Here is a 25,384-nt window from a genome sequence, read left to right on the forward strand (position 1 = left end):
ATCTATTTTTCATATATTTTTTATCAATTGTAAGCAAAGTAAATATTTGCATATAAATATTTCTTGGAATGGTTTTATTCACCTGAAAGAGGCATTAATCTGTAGGTGCTACTAAATATCAATACTAAAACATATGCATACATTTACAACTAGAACTACAGCAAACTGTGATGTAGTGATAAGTACACATTAGATTATTGTATGGATATACATACATTACCTATAAATGGAGGCATAAAAATATATGTTTATAATACATGTAATAAACGTTGCTAATAAACAATTACACTTCTTATTATAAAAATTGTTTAAAAAACGTAGCACTAATATGGAATAAACTCATTTTATGGTAAAATATGATAACATTAAAACTAAGGGAAGCATTTTTGTTTATCTTTTGTAAAGATATGTGTAAATTTCATTTCTACATATATATGACATATAGTTTCATATATAACTAATGTAGCATAAACTTTCAAAGTTCACACAAAAGATCAATAATTAAAAATTTATATAATAATGTATTGTGAACATTTAGTATTATTACCATCTAACAAAAAATTGCATTCTTTTAACTATTATATCTTTGTCTTTTTACATTTTATATTTTACATTTTTTTAAATTAGTGAAATTGCTTTAAAACAAATTATTATCACAGAGGTACATAAAAATTATATAATTCTAAAATTATGAATACTGTATGTTTGGCAGAATCGTTTAAAAAAATAATAGAAAATACAATTTCTACTAAAAGTATAGTAGAAGGTACTTGCATATTTATAAACAATTAAAATGCTTTACGTAAGTATTTCTAAGACATATACATATATACCTCACGTAATTATACTCGATTTTTTCAAGTAATATAGATTTCGTATGTATATAAATGCAAATTTCTTTGTTACATACATATTATATATTATTCCGTAAATCACATCTAATTCATTTCTACACAAATAATTACAGCTTTAGATACTTATTACTCCAATCCACCTTCTTCTTCTAATTTTGATAAGAATTTTGGAACTCTATATTTTGGTTCCACTTGACGTGCCATGTCTATTAAGCATAGCAACTTCTTTATACCAATAAATACTCTGAAAGAAAATATACAAATCGTGCTTTCAATATTCACACATTTAAATAAAAATTAATATTGTTAAATTGTTCAAAATAGACATACCGTTTTCCTTGAAGTTTGGCATGTAAATGTACAATTTCTTTTTTATTAAATAGATCCATTTCTTCTAAAACGCTTAAGAGATGGTCAGGAGTTGATAAATTAGGTACATGTAGAGTTGTACTAAATGCTGATAACATTTCCATGTCCTCTAAAACTTGTCTAGAGAAGATATGGTAATTATATTAATAAAAATATATGTAACTATTATTTTGGAGTATTGTTACATTAACGTTAAGTATTTTACCTGCGGCTTGTAGTACAAAGTACTAATAATTTACGACCACGCGGTGGCTGTTTCTTCAGTAAAACTAACAGCGCTTGTAAAGTCAAGTTAGAATATCGTGGACCAATAGAACCATAATCTAATAAACGCTCAATATTATCAACTAGGATACAACTGAGTTGTGAACGATAAGCATCGTCAAATATCTAAACACAAAAAAATATATATTTTATATTATTTATTATATTATAATTAGAAAATATTCAGTTCATATTTACCTTTCGAATTAAAAGACATTTTGCAGATTCTGTAAAACCAACCATATCTTCTGGTGTACATACTTTGACAAACGGAAAATCGGAATTTTTAGCTATTTGTGCAGCAAGTGCTGTTTTTCCACTATTTGGAGGTCCTTCTAACAAAACTGACACAAGACCAGAACCTTCGGCAGAACGTGCCTCTTGAATATATAAATTGCCATCAGATAAAATCTCTGCCACTGGTTTACCCCAGTTAATAATACCACGTATAAGAAGATGATCTAATTTTTCTGCACTTGTGCCAAATGCCTGTAACATAAAGTAAAGTCATTAAAACAAATCATTGTAGTTCTTTGTTAATCACACTCGAATTTCTTTTAAATTACTTACAGGTTTAACATCATGTTCCAAAGCATGAAGAAAATCAGTTCTGGAAACCATAAGTTTCTCCATTGCAGCAGGATCTACTTCTACCTTACTAGAAGCTTTAATTAATCTATTCATAGCAGTACTTTGTGCAGCTCTAACTAGACCTTCTAATTCTGCACCACTGAAATTTTTAGTTAATGTGGCTAGTTCTCTTAAATCAACATCTGGTGATATCTTCTTATAATCTTTCATTCTAGATGTGTGAATATTAAGTATTTGGAATCTTCCATGTTCATCAGGCAAGCTGATTTCCATTTGTACCTGCATGTATACAAATTTTATTTAATTAAGTAATAGTAATGGTTTTCCAAACATTATCTCTAAAGAATATTTAATATTATTAAGAAAAATACCTCTAATCTACCAGGTCGTAGTAAAGCTTCATCAATCATATCTCGTCTATTAGTCATACCAATAACAAGAATATTATTTAACTGCTCCACACCATCTATTTTTGCGAGCAACTGATTTACGACAGTATCATGAACTCCTGTATTTCCAGCAACACTCCCTCGAGATTTACAAATAGCATCAATTTCGTCGAAAATAATTATATGTAATCCACTATTTGGTCCAAGCTAAACATGAAAATTTATTTATCAGTAACCACTAATGCCACTGCGTGTTTTGCTTTCATATTGGAATCAAACAAAGTTTTCTAGTTTTTCTTGATCCTTTCTTTAGTGAACATTTCTGCTCTATAATATGCCTGTATTAGACTTTCTCCTAGACTTTTAGTTTTTTAAATAAATTAGGAAATGTAAGCAAAAAATGGTGTTTTAGGGGTCTTTTTTGCTTTGATCATTATTTGAACACACTTAAATGTTTATAATGCAATAATAATATGCATCATTTTATTTAAGTGAGCCTAAAGAATTTTTTTGTCCCAACCGCAATTCGATAGTTGTTACTGTAAAAGACATGAAACATCTCCAAAGTTGAAAATGTGCAATTTTTTTCATAATTGATTTTTTTAAAAACTTCGAATTTTAGCAAAACATGGTTTGCAGATTTATATTTAGTACATGAAAGTCTACAAGAATTACCTACTGAAGGTTGCAAAATCGGAAAAAGCTAAAATTTGTTAAACAATGTAATTTATATTTATAACTTATATTTGTAAAACACGTAATGAAGGTTGAAAATATTTTCATACCCTCTTCTCCTCTTCTTCAGCATCAGCAAATAATCGTCTAACATTAGCTTCACTTTCTCCAACATATTTATCCAAAATCTGAGGGCCATTAACGATTTTGGGTTCTCTAGCATTTAACATAGTTCCTATCTGCCTTGCCATTAACGTTTTACCTGTACCTGGTGGACCATAAAGTAAAATTCCTTTTACGTGCTTACAACCCAGTTGAGTAACAATTTCTGGCGGAAAAACTCGTGACGCGAATGCTCTTCGAAAAATAGCACTGAATTCATTATCCAGTCCACCAATTCCCATTTTTTGAAAGTCCCAATCTGGATTGATAATTGATTGGCGAATAACATTCCCCTTTGCTTTGCCAATAAGGTTTACATTTGAATTTTCTGCCTTTTCAAACTGTATAACAGTGTCGCCCAAACAACGTCCCATTTGAGTTTTTTTAGATACTGTATTTTGTCCAGAACTTATAGCAGATATATCAGCAGCTTCCAAACTTTTAACTACGAGGCCAAGCATTCTTTTATCCTTGAACTGAAACACCAGTTGTTGACCCACGGTGAATGCCTGCCCCGAAAATTGTAATAGAAAATCTTTAGCCATTTCATCAGTATTGTAGGGTTCCAAAGTAGTCCTGAAATATCATTACAAATTTTATTATATATGCTATTTTCTTTGCATTTTCCATGTAATGCACATACGATTTTTTTTGCAAAAAGTCTGCTTCTAGTACAATAGTGCATAAACATTCTGTACTGGAGGTAGGATTAAAATGATATGGTCGAACTTCAATTTCCTGATTAAGGGAAAGAGTGGCCCATTTTCTCTGAAGTAAACTAAATCCAACAGTTCCTCTGGGTACTTCATGATGTCGTTTTATAGTAAATACAAAGTGATGATTTGGTGCAGTGGTAACTTCAATGTGCCTAAAAGATACAATTATGTTAAACTTCATATAATCTGTCAAATAAACTAAAATTATAAATTTTATTATTCTTTTATTGCCTTATTTGTCGATTTTATTATTTAAAACCTTACATTTTATATAAATATATAAATATATATATATTTATATATATATTATATATATATATTATTATATATATATATATATAAGCCGAAAGCAGCGTTCACACATTTCTGTATTTTCGCCGCATGTTCAATTCCCGAACAAATGAATTAATGGTTCAGTATAATATGTAATAGCTGTTACTACAGTTACTACTATACTGTTACAACAGCTTGTTCAAACTATAATGAATCAATCATTTGTTGGCTCAATTGTTTTTTTGTCTAGAAGCATATACTTACGTATGTTTCATATCCGTGTATACGATGAAATCACCGATTCGGTCGCATTCGACATTTGGTTTTGTCGATGTATGAAGTGATTCGGCAATAAAACCGAATCGGCCGATACATTTTCTTTATCGTACTTATAGAAGAGTCATAGAGGAGAGTGCGTATGAATCGTTGAAAATGGCGAAAATAAATGCGGAGTTTATGATATCGTTGGTGGAATAAAGGCCCGCTATATGGGATAAAAGATTAGATTCATATAAAGATAAAAATTTAAAAGAAGCATTATGGTGAGAAATATACAATTTGTTAAAAGAAGATTTTGATAAAATTAATAGATAAGCAAATAAATTTTCCTAGAGATGAAAAAGAAAATCGTTATATTTAATTTTTTAAAAGTCCTTTGTTATCATTACATATATTCAACAATAATGAAACTTTAGGATTTCAAGTCAAAGTTATAAATTTAATACGAAAAATAAGAAAATATATGCATATGTGAATAAATTATAGAAATCAGAACTTGCATCGACATAACATATCACCTTTGTTTTAATTGTAAGTCCAATCATTGAATCCAATCATTCAATTACGGATTTAGATCTGATTGCTTGATCATATATAATGATAACAATTTAAAAATTAGTCTTAACCATGCAATCATTTTCTCTTCGAAACTAATGCTTAGTCTCATAGTTGTGTTCTGTTTTGTTAAATCTCTTCCATGCTTTTTAACAGATCATCAAAAGCAAATATTCATGTATAAAAATAATTAAAAAATTTTATTTCATCCCTTCTTAATTGAGACATGAAAATTTGATAGGAACCCAATTGATATATATCATTTTCAATAGAATATATCTTCCGTTGATCCTTTTTTTGTGACATATTGAAAAACCATGAAAAATTCATAATAAAAAAATATTCACGTCCATTTTGTCAGACTGCAAATAACAAAATAAACAAACAAAAGTAGGAAGTAAGCATATGCGTGAGAGTTAGATTTTTGGTGAAGGTACAGAACCGTGTGAACACTGCTTTCGATCGTTACCAACTCGGTAATTGGGCCAATTCATTGATTTGGTACTTATAACAGTCACATCAGACGATACGGTTTTTTGACCAATTCGATTTTACCGAATTAGTAGGATCGATCAAAAAACCATATCATCTACACTGGTTGTTATAGCTACAAAATCAATGAATTAATCATGGGATGATATCTTTACCTGACATCATCTGGGAAATCATCTGGATTGATTATAGCACAATTTGTAATGCTAAGTTCATCAGTAGGACACCTTATTGCCTTCATTCTCTATGAAAAAAGTAAATTTTACTATTGAGAAAAGGAATCGCACTTATTGAAAATATAGTATGTCACTTTACAGACTCATACGCAAGACACCAGACTGACAACTGATCGGACTTTTAGTGGTGGAGGATTCCGCATTACGGCGCTGTTACGGAACTCCGAGAAGCGCGCGCAGAGAGTAATAATATGTTATATTTAATATCAATAAAGGAATAAATATTAGGTAGGGAATAGTATTAACAATATTAATAATATTAATAAAGGAGTTAGTAACATCAAAACGATGACATCCTCCTTCATAGGACTCTCTTTTAAACTCTTTCTCTCTTCTTTGCCTTTACGTTAAATTCGTTCGCTGAAAATCAGATTTAAACTTCCTTCTGTTCCGTTCCTCTCTTTTTTCTTCTATCACTATATATTTGACAATTGGTTGGAAACACCTGCGTAACCAGTTCCAAATTACATTTTGAATTTTTGATTGTTCTGGAGTATGCAGTTTGGTATTTTTCTTAAGATCTTAGCTCTGTATTAAAAAGATTGTTAATCAATTCCTAAAGTGTTGGAAAAGTGTCGAAAAGTAAAAAGCTAAAATAAAATGGAAGGAGCCGATGTTTTGCACGTGGAAATCTGTCAAAATATCGACAGGTATCACCTTCGTAGTTCTCTTTTTTACAATTAACGATTTTGTACGATTACGATAATTTATGTTTCAATTGGAATATAATTCTTTTATCAACTTTGTGCGCTATATTTTGAATGTTAAATCCATTATAAATAATAATATTTGACTTTCAGCACACTTTCTATAGAAAAAATAGAGAATTTAGTATATGCTGAAATAAATGCATTAGAGGATGTTGCTTTAGATATCATTATGTATGGAAAAGACCTGACAAACTCCACTTTGCAGACTCATATTGATTCTATAATATGCACTTGCAGTCATGGAGAGGTAAAAATTTGAAAGTAAATTTAATTGCATACACAAAGAGCGTTAGTAATACGAACTTTATAGTTACAGAGAACTCACATGAAAGTGCAAGGAGCTACTCTAAAGTTTCATACATATAGATTAACCACAGAGTCTGCAGCTACGGAGACAATGGAAAATGATGGAGAAAATCTTCCAGCCTCATCCCACTGGATATTACCATCACAAGAATTTCATTATTTATGGGAGAGCCTTTATTTTGATTCCAATATAAAGGATAACGTTAGTTGAATATCTTATAATTAGCTCAATTTTTCATAACACCTGAAAATGTTTTGTTTCTTTTTTAGCTACTTCACTTTGTGGAAACAGCAATGATATTTGCAGATCATAATATTAATACTAACATCATAAGTTGGAACAAAGTGGTACTATTACATGGGCCACCAGGTACAGGAAAAACTAGTTTATGTAAAGCCCTTGCTCAGAAGGCTGCTATTCGTTTAGGTAATAGATTTACACATGGCGAATTTATTGAGATAAATAGCCATAGTTTATTTTCAAAGTGGTTTTCAGAGGTAATATTACAATAACTTATTAAGGAAATTTTTTTAATTAGTAGATAATAAAATTAAAAATATTACTATTTGCAGAGTGGCAAATTGGTTATGAAATTATTCAATGAAATAAAAAGTCTTTTAGAAAATCCGCAAGCATTAGTTTGTATCTTGATCGATGAGATAGAATCCCTGGCGCATACCCGGAGAACTTGTAATAACGGATCGGAACCCGTTGATTCCATAAGAGTAGTGAATGCTTTATTAACGCAACTAGACCAAATAAAACGATATCCAAATATTTTAATTTTAACAACTAGCAATTTATCAGAAGCCATTGACATAGCATTCGTCGATAGAACAGATATGAAGCAATATATTGGACCTCCTTCGCATCAAGCTATATACAAAATTTATACTTCCTGTCTTAAAGAATTAATGAGGGTAAATAAATATATATGTTTTCCTATTCTGTCAAATATACTATTTTCATTTTTTTCAGACAAAACTAATGGAACCAGAAGAAATTTATGATTTATCATGCTTAAAAAAGATGGGCTATGAGGAAACATTTCAGACAAAGAACAGTCTTAAATTAATGGAGCTCAGTCAAGAGAGTGTGAACTTAAGTGGACGTGTTTTAAGAAAAATACCATTTTTAGCTCATGCTTTTCATTTGAAAACAAAAAAGTGTACTCTAAGTCGATTTTTAAGAGCCATGCACATAGCGATTGAAAGAGAAAAGGAACATACAGAGGAGGTATTTTAAGAGGTATTTTTCTCTAATTCTTGGACTTTTTTACTTTTTTAATGTACTTAGTCTTAACTCAATGAAAGATTTAGTATTATATTTATTTAATGCTTTTCATACCATACATTGCTTTTATGACATAAAGATATGTGTGCATTTTATTTAAATCTTTCTAATTTTTTATTTTCCCTTCCTGTGAAAACTTTTGGTAACTGTAACGAAGGTCATCGAGGTCATTAGAGTGGAAACTCTCGTAAATAATGATTCAAAGGAGAACAGCTAAATTTGTATTACTTCAGAGATATAAAATTCTAGTAAGACATCATTCTAAATCATAAGATATAAAAATACAATCATTTATAGTAAATGTGATGGGAAGGTTGTAAAAAATGTAAATGAGGTTGACAGCGTCTCGAAGTACATTTAATACGTTTCATTTGGTTTTAGAAGTAAGTTATAGAAGTTATTAGAATATTTGCTCGTAATACCACACTTTAATTTGTCGCGTTTTGTTATTAATTAATAATTTGAGCAATGTGTTTTTACGTGCTATATAAGTACCGACTTTTCTTTACAAAATAGCATTCGAATTTTTGTATTTCATGCATTTATTTCGAAGTTATAATCTTTTGAAGTCAGAAAGTTCCAATTCGTCTTTCAAGACACCATTAACTTCATCTACGTCTTTTACAGCTTACCCATCATATTTGTTCTGAATTATGTATTTTAATGATACCTTCAGATTTATAGAATGATCTCTTATTAGAATTTTAATTATCTAAAGGGGTACAAATTTGAACATTCTTCTTTTCAAATTACAAAGTTCCCGCCATATGAATCTCGATATTACTTCGATATCGAGGTGCGAAGCATTCGGTAGTCACGACCTCTCTAGTTTCGTGATAGGCTATGGTAAACGGTGCGCCATACGGTTGCGATCAATGCAATCAGTTGTTGCCGGGCTGTTGAACGTATTAGTGGTGTTCTTCGTTCGCGCTTTTTTAATTTGATTGTCGAGACAAGAGCCAAGTTAACTATCGAAAGAATAATACATTGCAATTGTACGCAATTTCTCTGCGTTTCTCGCATGTGAACTTGACAGTGTATTTTTTGTTCTGTATTTTATCGAAGTTAATGTTCTCAGAGTGACAGGATTAAGTGGAAGAATGTTGGATCGCGATACCGCGATACATCTCGTCGCCGGAGGGTGGGTTTCTCATGTCTTTTTCCTTTATATTAATTTCGACATTCATTGAATTTAGATTAGAATTAGGAACTTGTATATAACAAAATAACAAATTAAGATAAGGAACTTACGTCGTAGATTGACGCCGGCTATTTCGACGAAAATTATTTATTAACAAAATAGATGTACATGCGTTTTGCGCAGTAGTTATAATTTATAAAAATATTGTGCGCTTCTGGACAAGCGCATTCCTAGAAATTTCTATAGAAACGTGACTCAGGAGAATTCCGTAATGTTGAATGCTGCGACATTGTTCGCCGGCTCGCGGTTGTTACGTCATTCTCAGACTAGCTCGTGTATGTCTTGCTTATGCGTAATTGATCGCTCAAATTTAGAAGCTACGATGTTATTTTCGGCCTGTGTCAGATAATTTTTCACGACTATGTTGAGTCTCGCTGCGATGTATATCATCGAAATTCCTATCTAGATCGAAATAATATCGCTCTTAGTATAATACGCATTATAACCGGCTTCTCAATGAGGGGTACATGTTTTTACGACGAATCTACGTATGGCTTTCTCAAACCGTTTCTTAAACGTTCTACCATTTGCAGTAATATTTTTACGAAAATATTTGAGCACTTATCAGAGAATTTTTTTTATAAATATACTATGTGCATTATACGAATCTTTTTGAAGTTTCGTTAGCACTGTAATGAGACACGACTGTCATGATTTCAATAACAAAATTTGAAACTAATCCGTAAATATATGTAAAAGTCTCAAAACATTTATTACAGATGTACGCATATTAGAAAGGTAGTAAACAGCATGAATAAGCAGATCTAAGCAAATAGTGCTGACGATGTTCTCACTATATATTGTGGCCTATTGATATAGTGAGTAATTGACTTTACAAATATTTCAGAAATCTTTGTGAAGTATATGTTTCAAGTAAATATATTGTAGCTATATACTATATACATTTATATATACTTCTATATACATTTTCAGATCCGTTATCAATTTTACCAATATAGTCACGATAGTCGTGTCTAGTTAGAATGCTAATGAGATTTCAAAATGTTCTGTCTAATTAAAAGTCACTGAGCCTTTGTATATGAATTCATTAAACTTTATCGAAACTGAATTCGATTATTCAAGAATTTTTGTATTTAAAAGCGATACGTCTCGTTTGTTGTGTGACATATGAATTACAAATTTAGGAATATGTTTACATCCTAATCATAGTGTGCGTTGATAATTGTAGAACACGTCTTGTTAACATAAGTCAATCATACTTAGTAGAAAGTTTTCGACCAAACGATTAGCGTTACAAATTTTTTTCTCATTTACACTATGCCAACTCTACTTTTTAATCTGTTTTAAATGTTTTTAATTAGTTTCATTTTATTACGTTTGATTGACAATTTTGTACAGGTGTAGTATATATGTTTCGCTTGGTGCGTAATAAATATATGAATTATCAATTTACAAACATATTGATATTTTAGTGATATAATTCCATCGAATAATGCTACAAATAATTTGTCATCATATATACATACGTATTAACATCGTAGTGTTACATACATATATTAGACGAAATGTCTGAGAAAAGATAGTTTTTTACGTATACAATTTTGTCCTTTATTTCAATTTATCGACCTTTCGTATCAATTTCCTGTTGATCTCTTCATTCATTTCTTATTAATTGGATTTTTTGTTTCACAGAGTGGCTGGGACGACCGGTGCGATAGTTACCTGCCCTTTAGAAGTGGTTAAAACTCGTTTACAATCTTCCTCATCCGGCTTCTATCCACCCCCGGTGAACAAGGAACTCACTTCGGGTCATGTAACGTGCAAAAGTTTCCCGAAACCGGAACAGAGGAGAAGACTGTGCACTGGAGGGTATACAAGGTAACTTCATTAATACCTCTGTATAATTAATTAGATTTATAACGAAAACAATTTATGACTGTTGTTCTTTTAGATTATTTAAAAATGTAGATCAACTTTAGATTAGTATCGAAATTCGAATTTGTTTTCAAAATGAAGAGCACGAATTGATACTCGGAGCACCGATTCCTTCACGAAGCAACAAACCTGCTTATCGTTATTTCAGCGGATCATATTTCTTCTCGTCTCATGCCTGTCTATGTTATACATTAGCTAATTGCGTTTGAAACCCTGTTTACTTCGTCGGGACATTTTGAATTGTACAATGATTGTGACATTAGAGAAGATGGGGCATGCAAACTAAATTTACGTGATGTTCGAACGTGTTCCGAACACGTCCGAGATGGTCCAGCGCTGATGTTCAACTAATTCCTGCATTCGCGGCATGCCTGGTTAAAAATAAAGCCTCGACCAAGTATATGCGTCGCGTTGTTGATTCTAGAAATCCTGACAAGTGTGTTCTTCTCAAGGATTCAAGCTTCCAATACTTCTACATTAATTTTCAATTTTTTATAGAATTAATTGATTCACACTATTGCCCATAAGTAGATTGCAGATATTCATGCAATTTCATATTTTTATGAATATACCTAAAGAAACAGAATCTAAATGCTTGTTTGTTTATTAAATATTACAACAAATAAATAAGTTTACTTTAAATACTTCGGATATTTTTATATGTTGCAAGCATTTTGTAGATTTTTTAATCTTCCGCAGTCTAGCCATAAGTATTAAATACTTTCCATTGCTTTCAATTTATATTTATTGTATTATCGTCTAGTCTAACTTTTTACATCATTTGTATCATGCGTGTCATATAATATAAAATACTAGATATAATAAAACTTGATAGGGTATTTTTAATAAATACAACGATGTCCTGTACTTTATGGTCGGTAGTGTAGTTTAACTCTGTACATGTTAGATTAATTTGTGAGGCGAGAAAAATATGAAAATATCGTTGAAAAAGCTGCGATGGCAGAACAGAATAAAAATGAATGTAACTTTATTTGTATGTTTAATATTTAATCGAAGTTCACCATACTGATTCCAGGCACGCTTTGGTTGCTCTCTCTCACTTTGGCGCGTCCTCTTCTCCAGGAGGTTCTCCCCATAGTCACTCCGCGCCTGGTGTATACCAATGCATCAAGTATATCGTAAAGAACGAAGGTACTCGTGCCCTGTTCAAAGGATTGGGCCCCAATCTCGTAGGAGTCGCACCATCCAGGGCGATCTACTTCTGCGCCTACTCGAAAAGCAAAGTCGCGTTTAACGCGATCTTCCCCCCGGACACCGCTGTTGTGCACGTGTTCTCCGCATTCTGTGCCGGTAAGTTTATCGTTCTACTTCCGTTCTTATCGATCAGACTCGTATTTTCATCGGCTCTGCTGCAGCTTGATTCCGATGTGATTGATTTTAGCTACTGCTGTGATGTAATGTATGTCTTAAGCGGAGGAGGAATGATTGAGAAGCGTTACTTGAAAGCTCGAATGTGTTGTGCGTTACAGATGATTATATGAATGATAATTTGATAGATCACAAATAGGTATGTTGCTACAATGCCCGCACAAATGGGATTATTAAGGACTATTTTATCGTTTCAATGTATTTTCGGATGAAATTTCTTTCCATTCAAATCGGTCTTTACGGAGCGACTTTTTTAAAGCACAGTGCTATACAAATTAGAAAATTGACAGTACCATCGACGTTGATCGTTTTCCATCGAATCAAAGAAACCTTTGGCGATTTACGTAGTGGAAAATGAAAAGAGCAAGTATAATGATTGAAGCTCAAAATTGCATCTTTGAATAGAACGAAGACGAATAGCTGAGCACAGAAATAGATGTATGTATGTATATATGAAGATCTAGCTGAGGCATCGGCCGACCAGGCACAATGCATTAGGATCGCGTAGTCTGTCTCTTTTCTCTCAGAACAATCAAGGCGTCCACTGATAAGGAGCTCAGTGGGGTCATGTCGCACGTCACTCGTTGTTATCTAGTTGAATGGACTGCCGTAAATAACTGGTTCCAATCATTGCTGTTTCTGATCTCTTCTAACGCGATAACATTCGATTTTGTATGCTTGATAATTCACATCGTCTATCTTATTTAGTTATCGTGTAACAAAAGACAAAATCCTTGCGAATTTGTGTCCTCGTGGAATCTCTCGAAATACTTACACAGGAATTCTTATCATCAATTTGTTCTATAAACGTTTGCATAATATAAAGTCAATTATCTGAATGAAAATTGTTGTTTGACATTGATAATATGATAAATTAAGCGATGTTTATTTTAGTTCTCAGAAATTGTGATGAGTAATTGCAATTAATTGAAGAATCTGCTTGGCTTGCTTAATTGGCAGATAACTCTTATCCGGAAAGAACAGAACTTCATGTGCCAGATTATTCTTTTGGATACTAATTTCTCTGCAGGGGTGCTGTGTGTAACACTCACTGTATCCAACAATCCACAGTAGAGCCAGTAATTAATAAAATTGGTTAAACAAGAAAAGGAGCCCTATTACGGTATGTAACTTAGTTTATGCGTCTGATGGCACGTAAGCTCCTTTTCGAAGGGTCCTCCTTTCTGCTTGGTCGAAAACGTGCGGCTGATCACGTAGTCGCCTAACAGCTGATTTTTCATCAGCTGCCCCGTACCAGTGACCCAGTTTTTCCCCATTCGAAGTGACTACACAACTTAAGATTTCATAATTCGAAACTGACGCTCTATTTTTTTAATTTTTTGCATTCGTTTCATTTCTTTGATGTCTTGATTTTTCAGACAAATGGAACTTAGTTGCTTAAAGAATTCTAAAAATCTATTCTAAATTCTAAAAATAATTTTTAGAATCTTAGATTTTACTTTTCCATTGCACATTTTTCTCGAAATAACAAATATTCTGTATCTTCCTCTACTACTTCGAATCTTCTTCGCTGGATTCTCCGTTTCTGTTAGGCTTACGATCTGTCAGTCTTGCTCCTTCTTCACGATTTATTTCATCTGCGTACAATTGCATCCAAATGGCTTTGAAACACTCGCTGTTGTAATACTTATGGCTCTCATGCGTCCTTGCATCATGGTTGCATGTGACAAGAAAGGCTTAATTTGATGTTCCTGAAGTCTCATTTTCCCGTTATTTTCCCTCTAGATCATTTTCGGAACGCGATGCTTCGTGACTATGTTGCGATTTCACGACTGAAAGATTCTTGATAAAGAAAATTTATTAGTGACTGGATAACAAAATTGACCTGAATATTTTAGTCAATATAATCAAACACGGAGTTAAGTATATTTTTAATATTTCATATCTGTTTCAATATTTCATATTTATCTTATTCTTCTTAAATTTCATTTATGCTTTTTCTTGAAAAATCAAACGAAATATATCGTGTTTGTCATTTTTCTACGTAATTTTAGCCAAAATTCAACTACATCTGATAATGAAGATCACGGATACTTGGTAATGAATGCTTAGAGAAAAAGCACGGTTTATGAATTGTCGGTTTAAGTCGTAAATAGCCGACAGGTAGAGCGATCGTTGAAATTACATGGCTGTTCGATGTTAAAAATAGAAGACTGCTACGAGAACTCTCGGATCTCTTCAATGAAACACCACTTTTACCTGACTGGCGACAGCATTGTTCTCGTCAAACTTTTTATCAAGCCGCTACGCCTCTTCCGATTTTTAGTTTCCGCTTTGTATGATGTTTCTCGAGATTGGTTTGACTGCGATTATTTGGTTGACTGCGATTGGTTTGACACGCGACCGATAATGCTTCGCATACACGTTATGCAAATTTCTATTTACATCACTGGTGCATAACAAATGCGATCGTATACTTGCAGCTAAGATGTGCAACGAAATTGAGAAAGATATTGTTCAAATAGGAGCGATTATGGAAATCATCGAACGCGTATAATTGCAAGTTCGGGTGTTTTGTCAAGTATATGATCTAGTTCTAAGCTGATGAAGTTACTAGGTAGCATATTTTGAATGTTTACATGGAAAAGAAATTTTCCGTAATTTATAAATTGGTCACTAAAGACTGGGATTGTTTATTGGCCGAGTCTTGAGTTTGCAAGCAGATATTCCGTTCTATTGACCCAGTTTGTAATGACCCACGCAGGCAATCATCCCGGCCAACGCACTGTTTACCACCGGTGCATCGCTTGCGACGCGACGCGTCCGGATTACGTAAGCATTTTGCACGCGTCCTTCGAATCTTGAAATGCTATTAACCTACTGTGACACTTGGATTGGAATATGCGAGAATTAATGTATCGGAGATCTTGGTATGTTAGAATATTGGAATAATGAAGATCGAGATATTTCAATATTGGAAACGTAGGGATATTTAAAATATTTGCAATAGTGAACACTGGAATATTTGGAATACTGAAATACATGTAGCGATAATGAGGTGTAGATACAGTGGCTCACGAAAGTATTCGAACATTTACTACAGAACTTTTTTATGTATATACTATGTGCATTGTACTGCGTATATGTATATGTATATGTGTTGATATGTATAAATTTTTATATATATATATATGTACGATATATATAGTGGATACGTGCATAGTGATAACCTCGTTTATAACAGGCTGTGAACCTACAGTATAAATAATACTATGCCGTGTACAGAACTTTTTAAAACTTCATTAGCATTGTAACGAGACACTACTATCCTAATTATAATAGCAAAATTTGAAACCAATCTGAAAATGCATAAGGCCTTTATCGCAAATATACGCTCAAATGAAAAATTAGTATAGAGCATGAATAGTAGTCTTAAACGTATAAATAGTAATGAAAATGGTTTCACTATATGATATTATTATATATGTGTCTTATTAATGTGGTAAATAATTGACTGTTAACATATTTTGGTAGCTCTTGCGAAGTATATGCTTTAAATAAATATTTTGTAACTTCTATATACATTTCCGTTTCTAATTTTTCCAATATTAATCATCCAATATTAATCTTGTCTCGTTGTAGCGCTAATGACATTTCAAAATATATACATTATATGTACATAAAATATTTTTCTGAGCCACTGTATATCTGGTTGCCACGGTTTAATGTCTTTTAAATCCTGAAGTTAATATTAATATTAATCTTTCAAGTACGAAAGTTCAGCAAAACTACTATAACTGTTACAGTGCATCTTTAAGTCCAGCATCCAAAGTAACCCAAAGTGTGTCACCTAGGAATCTCGCGCTTCGAATCGATATGCGGCGGTGTTTCTAGTGTTTCCCTCGACAGTGAGATAGGTCAAATAGTTAGTATTTCTCAGATTCTGCTGAACTCAAGTATCTGCTTATTAGTACTCGAAAGAACGTCAAATAGCTGTAACATGGCATTACGCATAGAAGCAGCCTTAAAACTATCTCGGACGTCTTGACCGTATATGTACGGAAAATGAAGGATTAATAAACAAGAAATATCGTCGTAAATGTATTTTACGTTACTATTGTATTTATGAAACACGTGAAAGATGAGGACAAACTGTTGCTCAGTAAGAATTTGCTTCTTTTTTCAGATCAGCGTGAGCGTGCCGTTACGATAAGATAAATTTATAATTCGCAATAATTTACGGAAGTGTATGGCGAATAACACGCCACGTTAATCGCGTATAATCGCGTATTCTGATTCGCAACGCTGTCGGATGAAAATTGACGAAGCGTGTTTACGATGGAATCACGTTGCACTTGTGACAACGTGCAAAAGTATACACGCGGGAAGTCATCAATTGCCGGACTCCATTGGAATGCCGAGCGCTGCGTACTGTGTGCGCTAAGCGATACTTGTTTACAGCTTATTTTAGGTTATCTGTGACCTTGATTATATACCTGTGTAACTTCGTTCTAAGATATTACGTATATTCGATGAATTTAAGACAAGAAGTTCAAGGAAATTTTGCAAAGAAAATTATTGGGAATAGGGTTACTAATAAACAGAAAATTTCTGGACTTCGAGCTTTGTAAATCAAACAATTGGAATTTTTCAATCTTTAAGTCGGATGATTTTGGAAATTGAACTTTGTCAGTTTACTCATACTCGGACACAGCAGTATCTCTGTATTTGTATGCTTCGTACAAAAGGAAGTGGTAATACTGTATTACTCATTGTACTAAGATATGGATTATTTATTATAGGTAAAGAATACATAAATAATTTCTTCCTAACAATAGCATGTAATTGTACAATAGATTTTTAGCAAAAAATTGTCTGATTTCCAGATCCTCGCTAATATTAGAATTTACATTCTGCGTTCCAGCAATTCTTGGAAATTAATTTTTCGAACTTGCAGAATAGATTTATTTTGTATAATTAATACCAGGGGTAATTGACGCCGATATGTTTATATGTAGTACACCATGAGATTTAACATATCACATAAAAAAGGATAAAAGTTTTCGTGAAATTGTACCATTATTAGCATTAATCATAGCAGATATTATTAAAGAATATGAAGAAGAAAATCGCATCGAATATAACCAGTTAGCTGTTGCGACCTCTTTCAAAAGTGTGTACTTAAAATGTGTCGCAAAGAGTAAGCGATGGCGAGTATACTTGTCAAACACAGCTAACTGATTATGAAACAAAGAGGTCAACCTCTTTTTTTACTAAAACTCTATTGTACAATTAAATGTTAGCGTTAGGAAGAAGATGTTTACGTATTTCTATGCTGCGATAAATGATCCACATTCTTGTATAATACGCGAGTAACTGCAAATACTACTTTTATTCTTATGCTGCTACACCTATGCTAAGTACAATATGTAGGAACACCATCTGTTTGTAAGCACATAAGTTTCACATCGGGTGCGTCTATGAATAATTCTTTTACAATGCCATTCACGGTAGCCATGGAGTATCTTCTACTCCTGGTGCCTCCCAATTCCGGGATATCCACGTCCATTCCTATGGCTTTGGTATATGATGCCGTGGGATCTGCCAGCATCCTCACCTAAATTTCAACGAATCTTCTATCTTATACTATACTTAAGTGAAAGTCGCTCTTATTACTTTCATACAGAAAATTATGTTTCAGCTTCGGAGCCAATAACCCTACAAATCTTAGAAAGTCATTATCATTCATTGACGTCAGTACCTTATCATTTGCTCCTTTGGCATTTCCCCAAGCAGACATCACGAATGGATCATTCACAGACACGCAGATTATCTCTTCAAAGCCAAAGAATTTCAGGTTTGTCGATCTGAATTAGCAAACAAGTTTCTGTTACAAAATTAAGTGAAATTATCGCTCGTGTTCTGAAATTCTTTTTGCAACAGTCAAAAGTCACGATAATAATTACAAGAGAGTTAACAGTTATGCCGAAGACGTTACTTTTCGATAAATCCTCTGAGATGGACCCTAGAACATCCTGGAACGAAAGCTCCAGGGACTCCAAAGATGATGGCTTTCTTATTAGCAACCAGATCCAGAATATTTCTTCGATTTTCCGGTAGAGCTTCGTATAAGATCACACTGGGCAATCTGTCGCCTTTTCTAATTGCAGGCATTTCCGCGTAAAAACTAGGACAGTTCTGAACTTCGCCTCTGATTTCAGAGTGATTAGGAACACGTGAAATAACTATCGATTCATTTGTTCAACTCGACGTCCTCGATTCTCGTAAACGTGGATGGGCTGAACATCTAACGTATAAATTCGTTTCTGACTTCATCGCATTTCATTGTCCATTGAAAAGATCGATTGTTGTCGTAAGTACGATAATTTTAGAAGTTGGCATGTTTACAGGAATCAGTGGATCGATCGGGGAATTTCTGCCAGCGACAGACTAGATTTGGATTCACGAAAAAGAATTCAACCCGCCATTCGTTTCTTGGCTCGAATGTATTCGTTGCTTGTTAGATGGATGACGCAACTGCTATTGAATTACCATAGACATTAGAAGATCGAGTTATCTGTGGTCATAGTCGTTCCACAGCGTTTGTTTTAACCGAATTTATTATCTGTTAATCGGCTCTTTAAAGGTCTACGGTCTAAAATTAGACCATTATCAGGAAATACAGCGTGGCAGTTTTGCATCTTACTATTCTATTCTTCTCCAGTTCTTTTGTTTGGAATATCGTAGCACGAGACTAGATCAATTTGAAAAGAGATAAATTCCTGCAACTTTGGATGTAAATATCGAATTGTTTTTTTTCAGGAGGATATTCCTGGATTTTTTTTTTTTGTTTTTTTAGTATGTTTTCTTAGCTGGCACGTTGCGTTGGCGGTCTAAGCATCGCTTCTCCAAAGACCATCTTCGAGAAACAGACTTTAGGGAGCCAGTAAATTAGCTCTTGAAGAGGGCTCAGACAGTCGCAGTTCGCCCCACACGTACTGATCGGATTAAAGACACGTGCATTCATTTTTCAGGTTTCGTGGCATGCACGTTGACAAATCCTATTTGGTTCGTGAAGACCAGGCTGCAGCTGGACCATCGAACAAACAAAATCACCGCGATGGGGTGTGTGCAAAGGATATATCGCCAATCGGTACGAAAATTCTCTTCTGAGGACACTCCTCGTTCCATGAGACATGTCATATTGGAACATCTTGGAAGATTTTTTTTAATCTATTATACCATTGCAATGATCAGTAGCGTATCATCGGAAAGTTTCCCCACCATCCACAGTCAAACACACTGGTACACGGTCTGTGGTCGACACTGTTGCATCCTGAATCATCAATTCACTGATTAGATAGTCTCTGTAATACTATAGGGGTAATGAGCTCTAAACCACATGTTCCTGACATCGGACAGGGGAGCTATATTAACTGTATTCTGATTTTAGGAAGCAGGGTATATTTAAGATTGTAGATCCCTCTTGGGACTGGAAGAGCAAGGATGAAAGAGTTTAATAGTATGCTCTTGAGGCTGATGATTGTACTTATAAAGAACGGAGAGTACGTGGTGAATGCTATACAACAATCTTATTTGTTTTCTTTAAATTAAAACTGGTTCTGAGGCTTAGGAAATGCGAGACCTTAAACCTGTTGTCGATCGAAAGTCAACATAACATAGTGTCGCAACTGTCACGACATACAATGTACAACCCGATTCGGTAGCCAACGATATTTTTACGACTATAGATGCATAGGATCCGAGTGCCAAATATATCTGGATCTTCAAGATTTTCGGCATAATTCATTACAGAATGATAAAATCGCGTATCGTTATCTAGAACCATAATTTAAGTAGGAGCTCTTCCAACACTTACTATAATGTAAACAAAATTTATTTAGCATGTCAAATCGTGGTGTCATTTTCGTATGGTTTGATTACGTCTCGCAGACGTCGCATTTGCATCGCAATTGCAGCAGAGCCAATTCTAAAATTGTCCCTACGAACTACGAATAGTTAAAATGCGCCGAAAATATCTTTTAGATGAGAAAACAACGTTTTTCTTTATGGCAAGTAATCTATTAGTTCATACTGCGTCATGCTGTCGGGCTTTTTGTAGCCGGCGTCTAAGTTATGTTAGTATTGTTTTTTTCGTTCAATAAAAAGAAACTGGATCTGTTGTTACGTAAAAAGGAACTAATAATATTATGTATGAAGCATACACCAAAGCGTAAAAAAACTATAAGTTTTAATAGAATTCAGCACTTTGGCTACTTATCATTAAAAGACTGGACGAAACAAGAAAATTCTCATAAATAATAATCGCGAGAAGAAATGAACAGTTTGTTAGAAATTATAGGGGGGGGGGGAGATTCTAGCAATTTCTATGGTGCAATATTACGTCGCCATTTATATACTTTCGCTTTTCTCTCGCTGTGATCGCACAACACGCGTATACATGCAGCGATAAGGTTGATTAGGTAGACAGTTTTCTACGATAGAATCCTCCGTTCATAACCCACGTCTTTCCATTCTAGCTTCTCTACGTCTATTTGTATTATCATATCTGTTAGCGAGTTCCATTTTCGCCTATACTATATTGTTCCTGAAAATCAGAGAATTTCATATTCAAACAAAAAGGTCAACATTTTCTGAAGCACTTACGATGTAGATATTAATTAAATTATTGGAATATTATACTTTTACGATTTCTTTTCTAATATAAATCCAGTCAATAATTTTAATTCACGGAAAATTCCACTATCGCGTGCTTGCGAATCAGAGACAGAAAATTAGCAATCAAAAAGTAATACAGCGTGAATGGTGGCTCCTAAGGAAGGTTAATTTTGATAGCTCGATCATAAATTGTATCAAGTTATTATTCATCCTCGAAATTTAATATCTGCCTTATCTTTGAGTGCAAATATCTCTGGTACGCACTCTTCAGATAATTTCTTTATTGAGAACATAGTATGTTCCTTAATCCTTTGACAAGTTTAACAAACTGGTTGAATGCATAAATACATGTATCATGTTTTTATCGAATATTTAATTTTAAATTCATGATACTCTGATTTTCTTGAGCTTCTTACGCATATAGCGAAGCAGCGCACTCATTTTGCCAACAAATTGACCGTAACGTGTCAAGAATATACATATTTGAAAAGAAGATTCTCGTATGACATATTTACCAGTTTAAAAATAAGGAATTATTCTTTGGCTATTTAGTTACAGTTCTCATTGTTGGCAGGCTGGGTGTTTTAAATTACCCAAGACTAACAATTAACAACATCAGACAATCTCACGTTCCTTCCATAGGAAACTAGGACTATGATAAGTCTTGATGGTTGATGAAACTCGAGTTAAGACTATATATTGTATTTTCAGGGTATCCTGGGATTCTACAAAGGCATTATAGCCTCCTACGTAGGAATAAGCGAGACTGTGATACATTTTGTGATCTACGAGGCCGTGAAGGCCTCTTTAGCGACGTACAAGCCCAGCAGCGCAGACAATCGCAAAACATTGCGCGATTTCTTAGAATTCATGGCGGCGGGCTCGTTCTCAAAAACGATCGCCTCCACCATCGCTTACCCCCATGGTAAGATCGGCTGTATTGTATAATTCTGCCATCACGAAATGCAAGCTTCTGCTTTTTCCATCAATTATGCTCTATTTTTAAGGCATTGCTCAGTGAGTTGGCTGTGGTTCAAGATCAAAGCACCCAGTTTGTGCGAACTTCCTCACTCGCAAAAGCCTCTCTAGTTCTTGCAAACATCCTGCGCACTAGTACAACACGTCTCCACCACACGTGTAACTGCGCTTAATGTATCAGAATCTCAAAAAGAGGACTAGTTGCTTGGAGAAGGAATACATTTATTTTAATTATTTTAATAGAACAGTTTTAGTATCAATTAACTTCCATTTCTCCTGACAACGAGTTCCTAAAATCAAAGAAACGATCATTCCAATTTAAGCAAATAACTCTGACGTGGTTAAACTAAGATATAGTAATTAAAACAATTTGAACTGTTCCAGAAGTAGCAAGGACAAGACTTAGAGAGGAAGGTACTAAGTACCAGGCTTTCTGGCAGACGTTGAAGACTGTACACGCTGAGGAAGGATTACACGGTCTATACCGTGGTCTCGGTACCCACCTAATTAGACAAATTCCAAATACGGCGATTATAATGGCAACATACGAAGCGGTGGTATACTTGCTAAGCAGGCACTTTCACGAACAGGCGATGAACATGAGCAACGGCAATGAGTCCAAGTTCTACACAGAACCGAAGGGTAAACGAGAATTAGCCTAGGACTTACTCACGGCCCCTGAATAATGGGCCAACAGCTCGCATCTTGTGGCGAGTTTTGAAAAAGTTACGTCTGTTTCGAAAAAAAGAAAATGAACAACAAGAACAACAATGCCATTCAAGAGAGCGTCCAGACGTTGGGAGAAGCCATTCGGACACGCGTTCCCGAACTTGGGGACCATGATGGCCAGGTCCAATTGAACATATGGAAGGTAGCAAAATAGGTATCACAGCGCTGCTGTGTGGTCTGTAAGCGTAGCAAAAAGTAGTCCTTCCTCCTTTCAGGTAGCGTACGTACGTACGCGAGGAACAGCCTAAACTGTCTGTCTGTACCTTCGTCGACACATTCATACACACACACGGAGGCGGGGATCGTGAAGCTGGATTAAACGAGTCGGTTACATAGACTCAGAGTGCGCCGAGAGTAAGATTATGTCACCTTCTCGTTACCATTAATCTGCTAACTGGCTAACTTTCATTGTGGAAAATTGTTTTCAACAAATAATCTGTTTTGTTTCTTACAAATGTAGATATATTTTTAAAAGATAACATTAAGAATTACTAGAAGGTGAAATAATTTGATTTATCTCTTGAAAATGTGTATAATTATAATGTATCACAGTTAAATTATTAAATTGAAAATATTGATAATTTTGTCTTTTCCAGTTAACAGGTTAATGAAATGATTGAATTATGTTGACTGGCAATAACAGTAGTGCCAAAAGATCAAGTTTGGTCTCTAGTTGTTTCTAAAGACTTTTGAAACATGAGGAAAAAATTGAATTTCAATTGTAGCTTAGAAGAACTCTCTGGCCTAATTTTGTATTGATTAACTATAATTAACGTAATCTAAAAAGAAAAAAAAATGACCTCTAAGGTTAAATACTTAAAATTCATGGTCCTCGTGTTTCAGTATGGTAGAAACAACTCATTTCCATCTGATACAGTATTGCGATCTTTCTAGAGCAACATGTACACTTGATTTAAACCAAAAGTTATTGTTAAGTATGGTGTTAGAGACAGGTTGCTCTCGTCGGATTCTTCGTATCCATTTCTACTTTGTTATTAATTATCAATACATTATTCCGGTTAATGATTAAAAAAAAGTATGACTATTGTCTTGTGCTATTCTTCCCAACGAAAAAGAAAGTTAGGGAACGATATCATCATAAATATAAATTTTCAAGACGATAAGGGTAGACGATTATTGTGTTTGCTTCTATTCATATTAGAGTAGGAAGATTTATTATTATTACTATTGTTGTCCGTCATGACATAAATCACTTTTCATTATTTTTAAATAATCTTTTCATGAAGCGCTTAAACGTCGAAATTCAACTTTTTCTTTGCGTAGAAAGCCTATTTAAATAAAAACATTTTGCTATCAATTACGTTAACAATAAAAAAATAAGAAATTAAAAATGTATATAAAAATTGGATAACAGTCTTTTTCTGCATGTAAAACTTGTAAAACAATGAAGAGAAAAAATTTACTATATTGAACATGTCAAATATTACCGATCGACAATTTCATAAAATCATATAATAATCTAGAAGTTGTGTATATAAAACAGTAAATCACATTCTATGTTACATATATTAGTAGATTTGCGACTGTTTGTATTTTTTCGAGTATACTACCGCCTCCAGTCAAGATAAAAATGATATAGTAAAAATGTTTCTTCTCTTTCTGCAATGTTTAGGGGGAAAAACATTTATAGCTGCTATCCTGTTTTTTGAATCGGTAATATCTATATAAACTATGCACTTAGAGATATATTATGTCGAAATATATTGTTGTTAAGAATGATGATTCGTTGCAGATGAGATAAAATGTTAAAGTCATATGTATATTATATACACACATATGTATATGTACGTAAGAGAGGATTAACAATGTTTTATTACTGAGAGATATTTTAATGTTCGTAAGTTCGATTACGTTTGCGAACTAATACCGTTCAATATTAAAAACGGGAGTGTAACGTAGCTTCTTAATTTTTATACTTTTCTTGCCTTGATGTTACGAACTAAGATTCTAATTTGTTTCTTAGTTTGTACCGTTTTGTAAGATGACGATAATTCGATGGCTCAGGTTTTTTGAAAACTAGTCTAAAACTTTTTTCATAAGTACTATTTTTGTATTTGTGTCGAATCGATGAGTCAGAGCTAGGAGAATTGTACGCTAAGATTGGCACTGAGTAAATTTGGTTTGTCTCTGTTCGGTTTATGATGATTTCAATGATCAGTAAAGATGAAGAAGCTGTGATTTTTAATTTTCATATATTATCGGCTGAGTTTGGTATTTGGGAAATTATGTTTTTACTCCGAAATATGTTATTAAATAATTTCTTTGTTACTCTAATAAATTGATATATATCCTTCATCATCCGAATTTTAAAGTACAAACAAGTAGAAAAATTCATGCTCATAAGTCTTGTTGGAGAAGACTGCAT

At 33.5% G+C, this 25,384-nt stretch overlaps 3 protein-coding genes and 3 long non-coding RNA genes across 12 annotated transcripts; 2 read left to right on the plus strand and 4 right to left on the minus strand.

The window, feature by feature from the left end:
* Nucleotides 1–63: 63 nt before the first annotated feature.
* LOC100743418 (vesicle-fusing ATPase 1) lies at nt 64–5,972 on the minus strand. Of its 2 annotated transcripts, XM_024364784.2 has the most exons (10): nt 5,775–5,921; nt 4,558–4,777; nt 3,948–4,172; nt 3,253–3,880; nt 2,450–2,674; nt 2,058–2,357; nt 1,686–1,976; nt 1,429–1,613; nt 1,185–1,343; nt 64–1,098 (listed from the first exon to the last, which is right to left on the minus strand). In XM_024364784.2, the coding sequence occupies exons 2-10, from the start codon at nt 4,566–4,568 to the stop codon at nt 981–983; spliced, it is 2,142 nt and encodes a 713-aa protein (XP_024220552.1). In that variant the 5' UTR covers nt 4,569–4,777; nt 5,775–5,921; the 3' UTR covers nt 64–980. The 2 variants fall into 2 exon arrangements, with proteins under 2 accessions (XP_024220552.1, XP_012236186.1); XM_012380763.3 differs by lacking the exon at nt 4,558–4,777 and having other exon boundaries at nt 5,775–5,972.
* Nucleotides 5,973–6,238: 266 nt separating this feature from the next.
* On the plus strand, nt 6,239–25,221 carry LOC100747918 (mitochondrial carrier protein Rim2). 6 transcript variants are annotated; one of them, XM_033318678.1, is made up of 7 exons: nt 6,239–6,505; nt 6,656–6,812; nt 6,876–7,073; nt 7,142–7,369; nt 7,445–7,792; nt 7,851–8,120; nt 11,020–11,112. In XM_033318678.1, exons 1-6 carry the CDS (start codon nt 6,456–6,458, stop codon nt 8,115–8,117), a joined length of 1,248 nt encoding a protein of 415 aa, XP_033174569.1. In that variant the 5' UTR covers nt 6,239–6,455; the 3' UTR covers nt 8,118–8,120; nt 11,020–11,112. The 6 variants fall into 6 exon arrangements, 4 of the variants coding, with proteins under 4 accessions (XP_033174569.1, XP_003486377.1, XP_012236201.1 ...); XM_003486329.4 differs by having other exon boundaries at nt 6,242–6,505; nt 6,882–7,073; XR_001101973.3 differs by lacking the exons at nt 6,239–6,505; nt 6,656–6,812; nt 6,876–7,073; ... (1 more) ...; nt 7,445–7,792; nt 7,851–8,120 and adding exons at nt 9,028–9,306; nt 12,299–12,573; nt 19,647–19,765; ... (1 more) ...; nt 22,654–23,140; nt 23,214–25,221 and having other exon boundaries at nt 11,020–11,205.
* Nucleotides 9,225–9,549, minus strand: LOC117151193. Its single transcript, XR_004460944.1, has 2 exons — nt 9,417–9,549; nt 9,225–9,328 (listed from the first exon to the last, which is right to left on the minus strand). It is a non-coding gene; the product is annotated as an uncharacterized LOC117151193 (long non-coding RNA).
* LOC112212093 lies at nt 10,788–11,728 on the minus strand. The gene is made up of 2 exons (XR_002945884.2): nt 11,392–11,728; nt 10,788–11,189 (listed from the first exon to the last, which is right to left on the minus strand). It is a non-coding gene; the product is annotated as an uncharacterized LOC112212093 (long non-coding RNA).
* Nucleotides 18,007–18,869, minus strand: LOC105680241 (peroxiredoxin-5, mitochondrial-like). Its single transcript, XM_024364786.2, has 3 exons — nt 18,611–18,869; nt 18,374–18,479; nt 18,007–18,229 (listed from the first exon to the last, which is right to left on the minus strand). Exons 1-3 carry the CDS (start codon nt 18,784–18,786, stop codon nt 18,029–18,031), a joined length of 483 nt encoding a protein of 160 aa, XP_024220554.1. The 5' UTR covers nt 18,787–18,869; the 3' UTR covers nt 18,007–18,028.
* LOC117151194 lies at nt 19,772–21,407 on the plus strand. The gene is made up of 2 exons (XR_004460946.1): nt 19,772–19,995; nt 20,066–21,407. It is a non-coding gene; the product is annotated as an uncharacterized LOC117151194 (long non-coding RNA).
* Nucleotides 25,222–25,384: the final 163 nt, after the last annotated feature.

This window comes from Bombus impatiens, unplaced genomic scaffold (genome assembly GCF_000188095.3).
Source record: "Bombus impatiens unplaced genomic scaffold, BIMP_2.2 scf_0107, whole genome shotgun sequence".
Classification (NCBI taxonomy): Eukaryota; Metazoa; Arthropoda; class Insecta; order Hymenoptera; family Apidae; genus Bombus; species Bombus impatiens.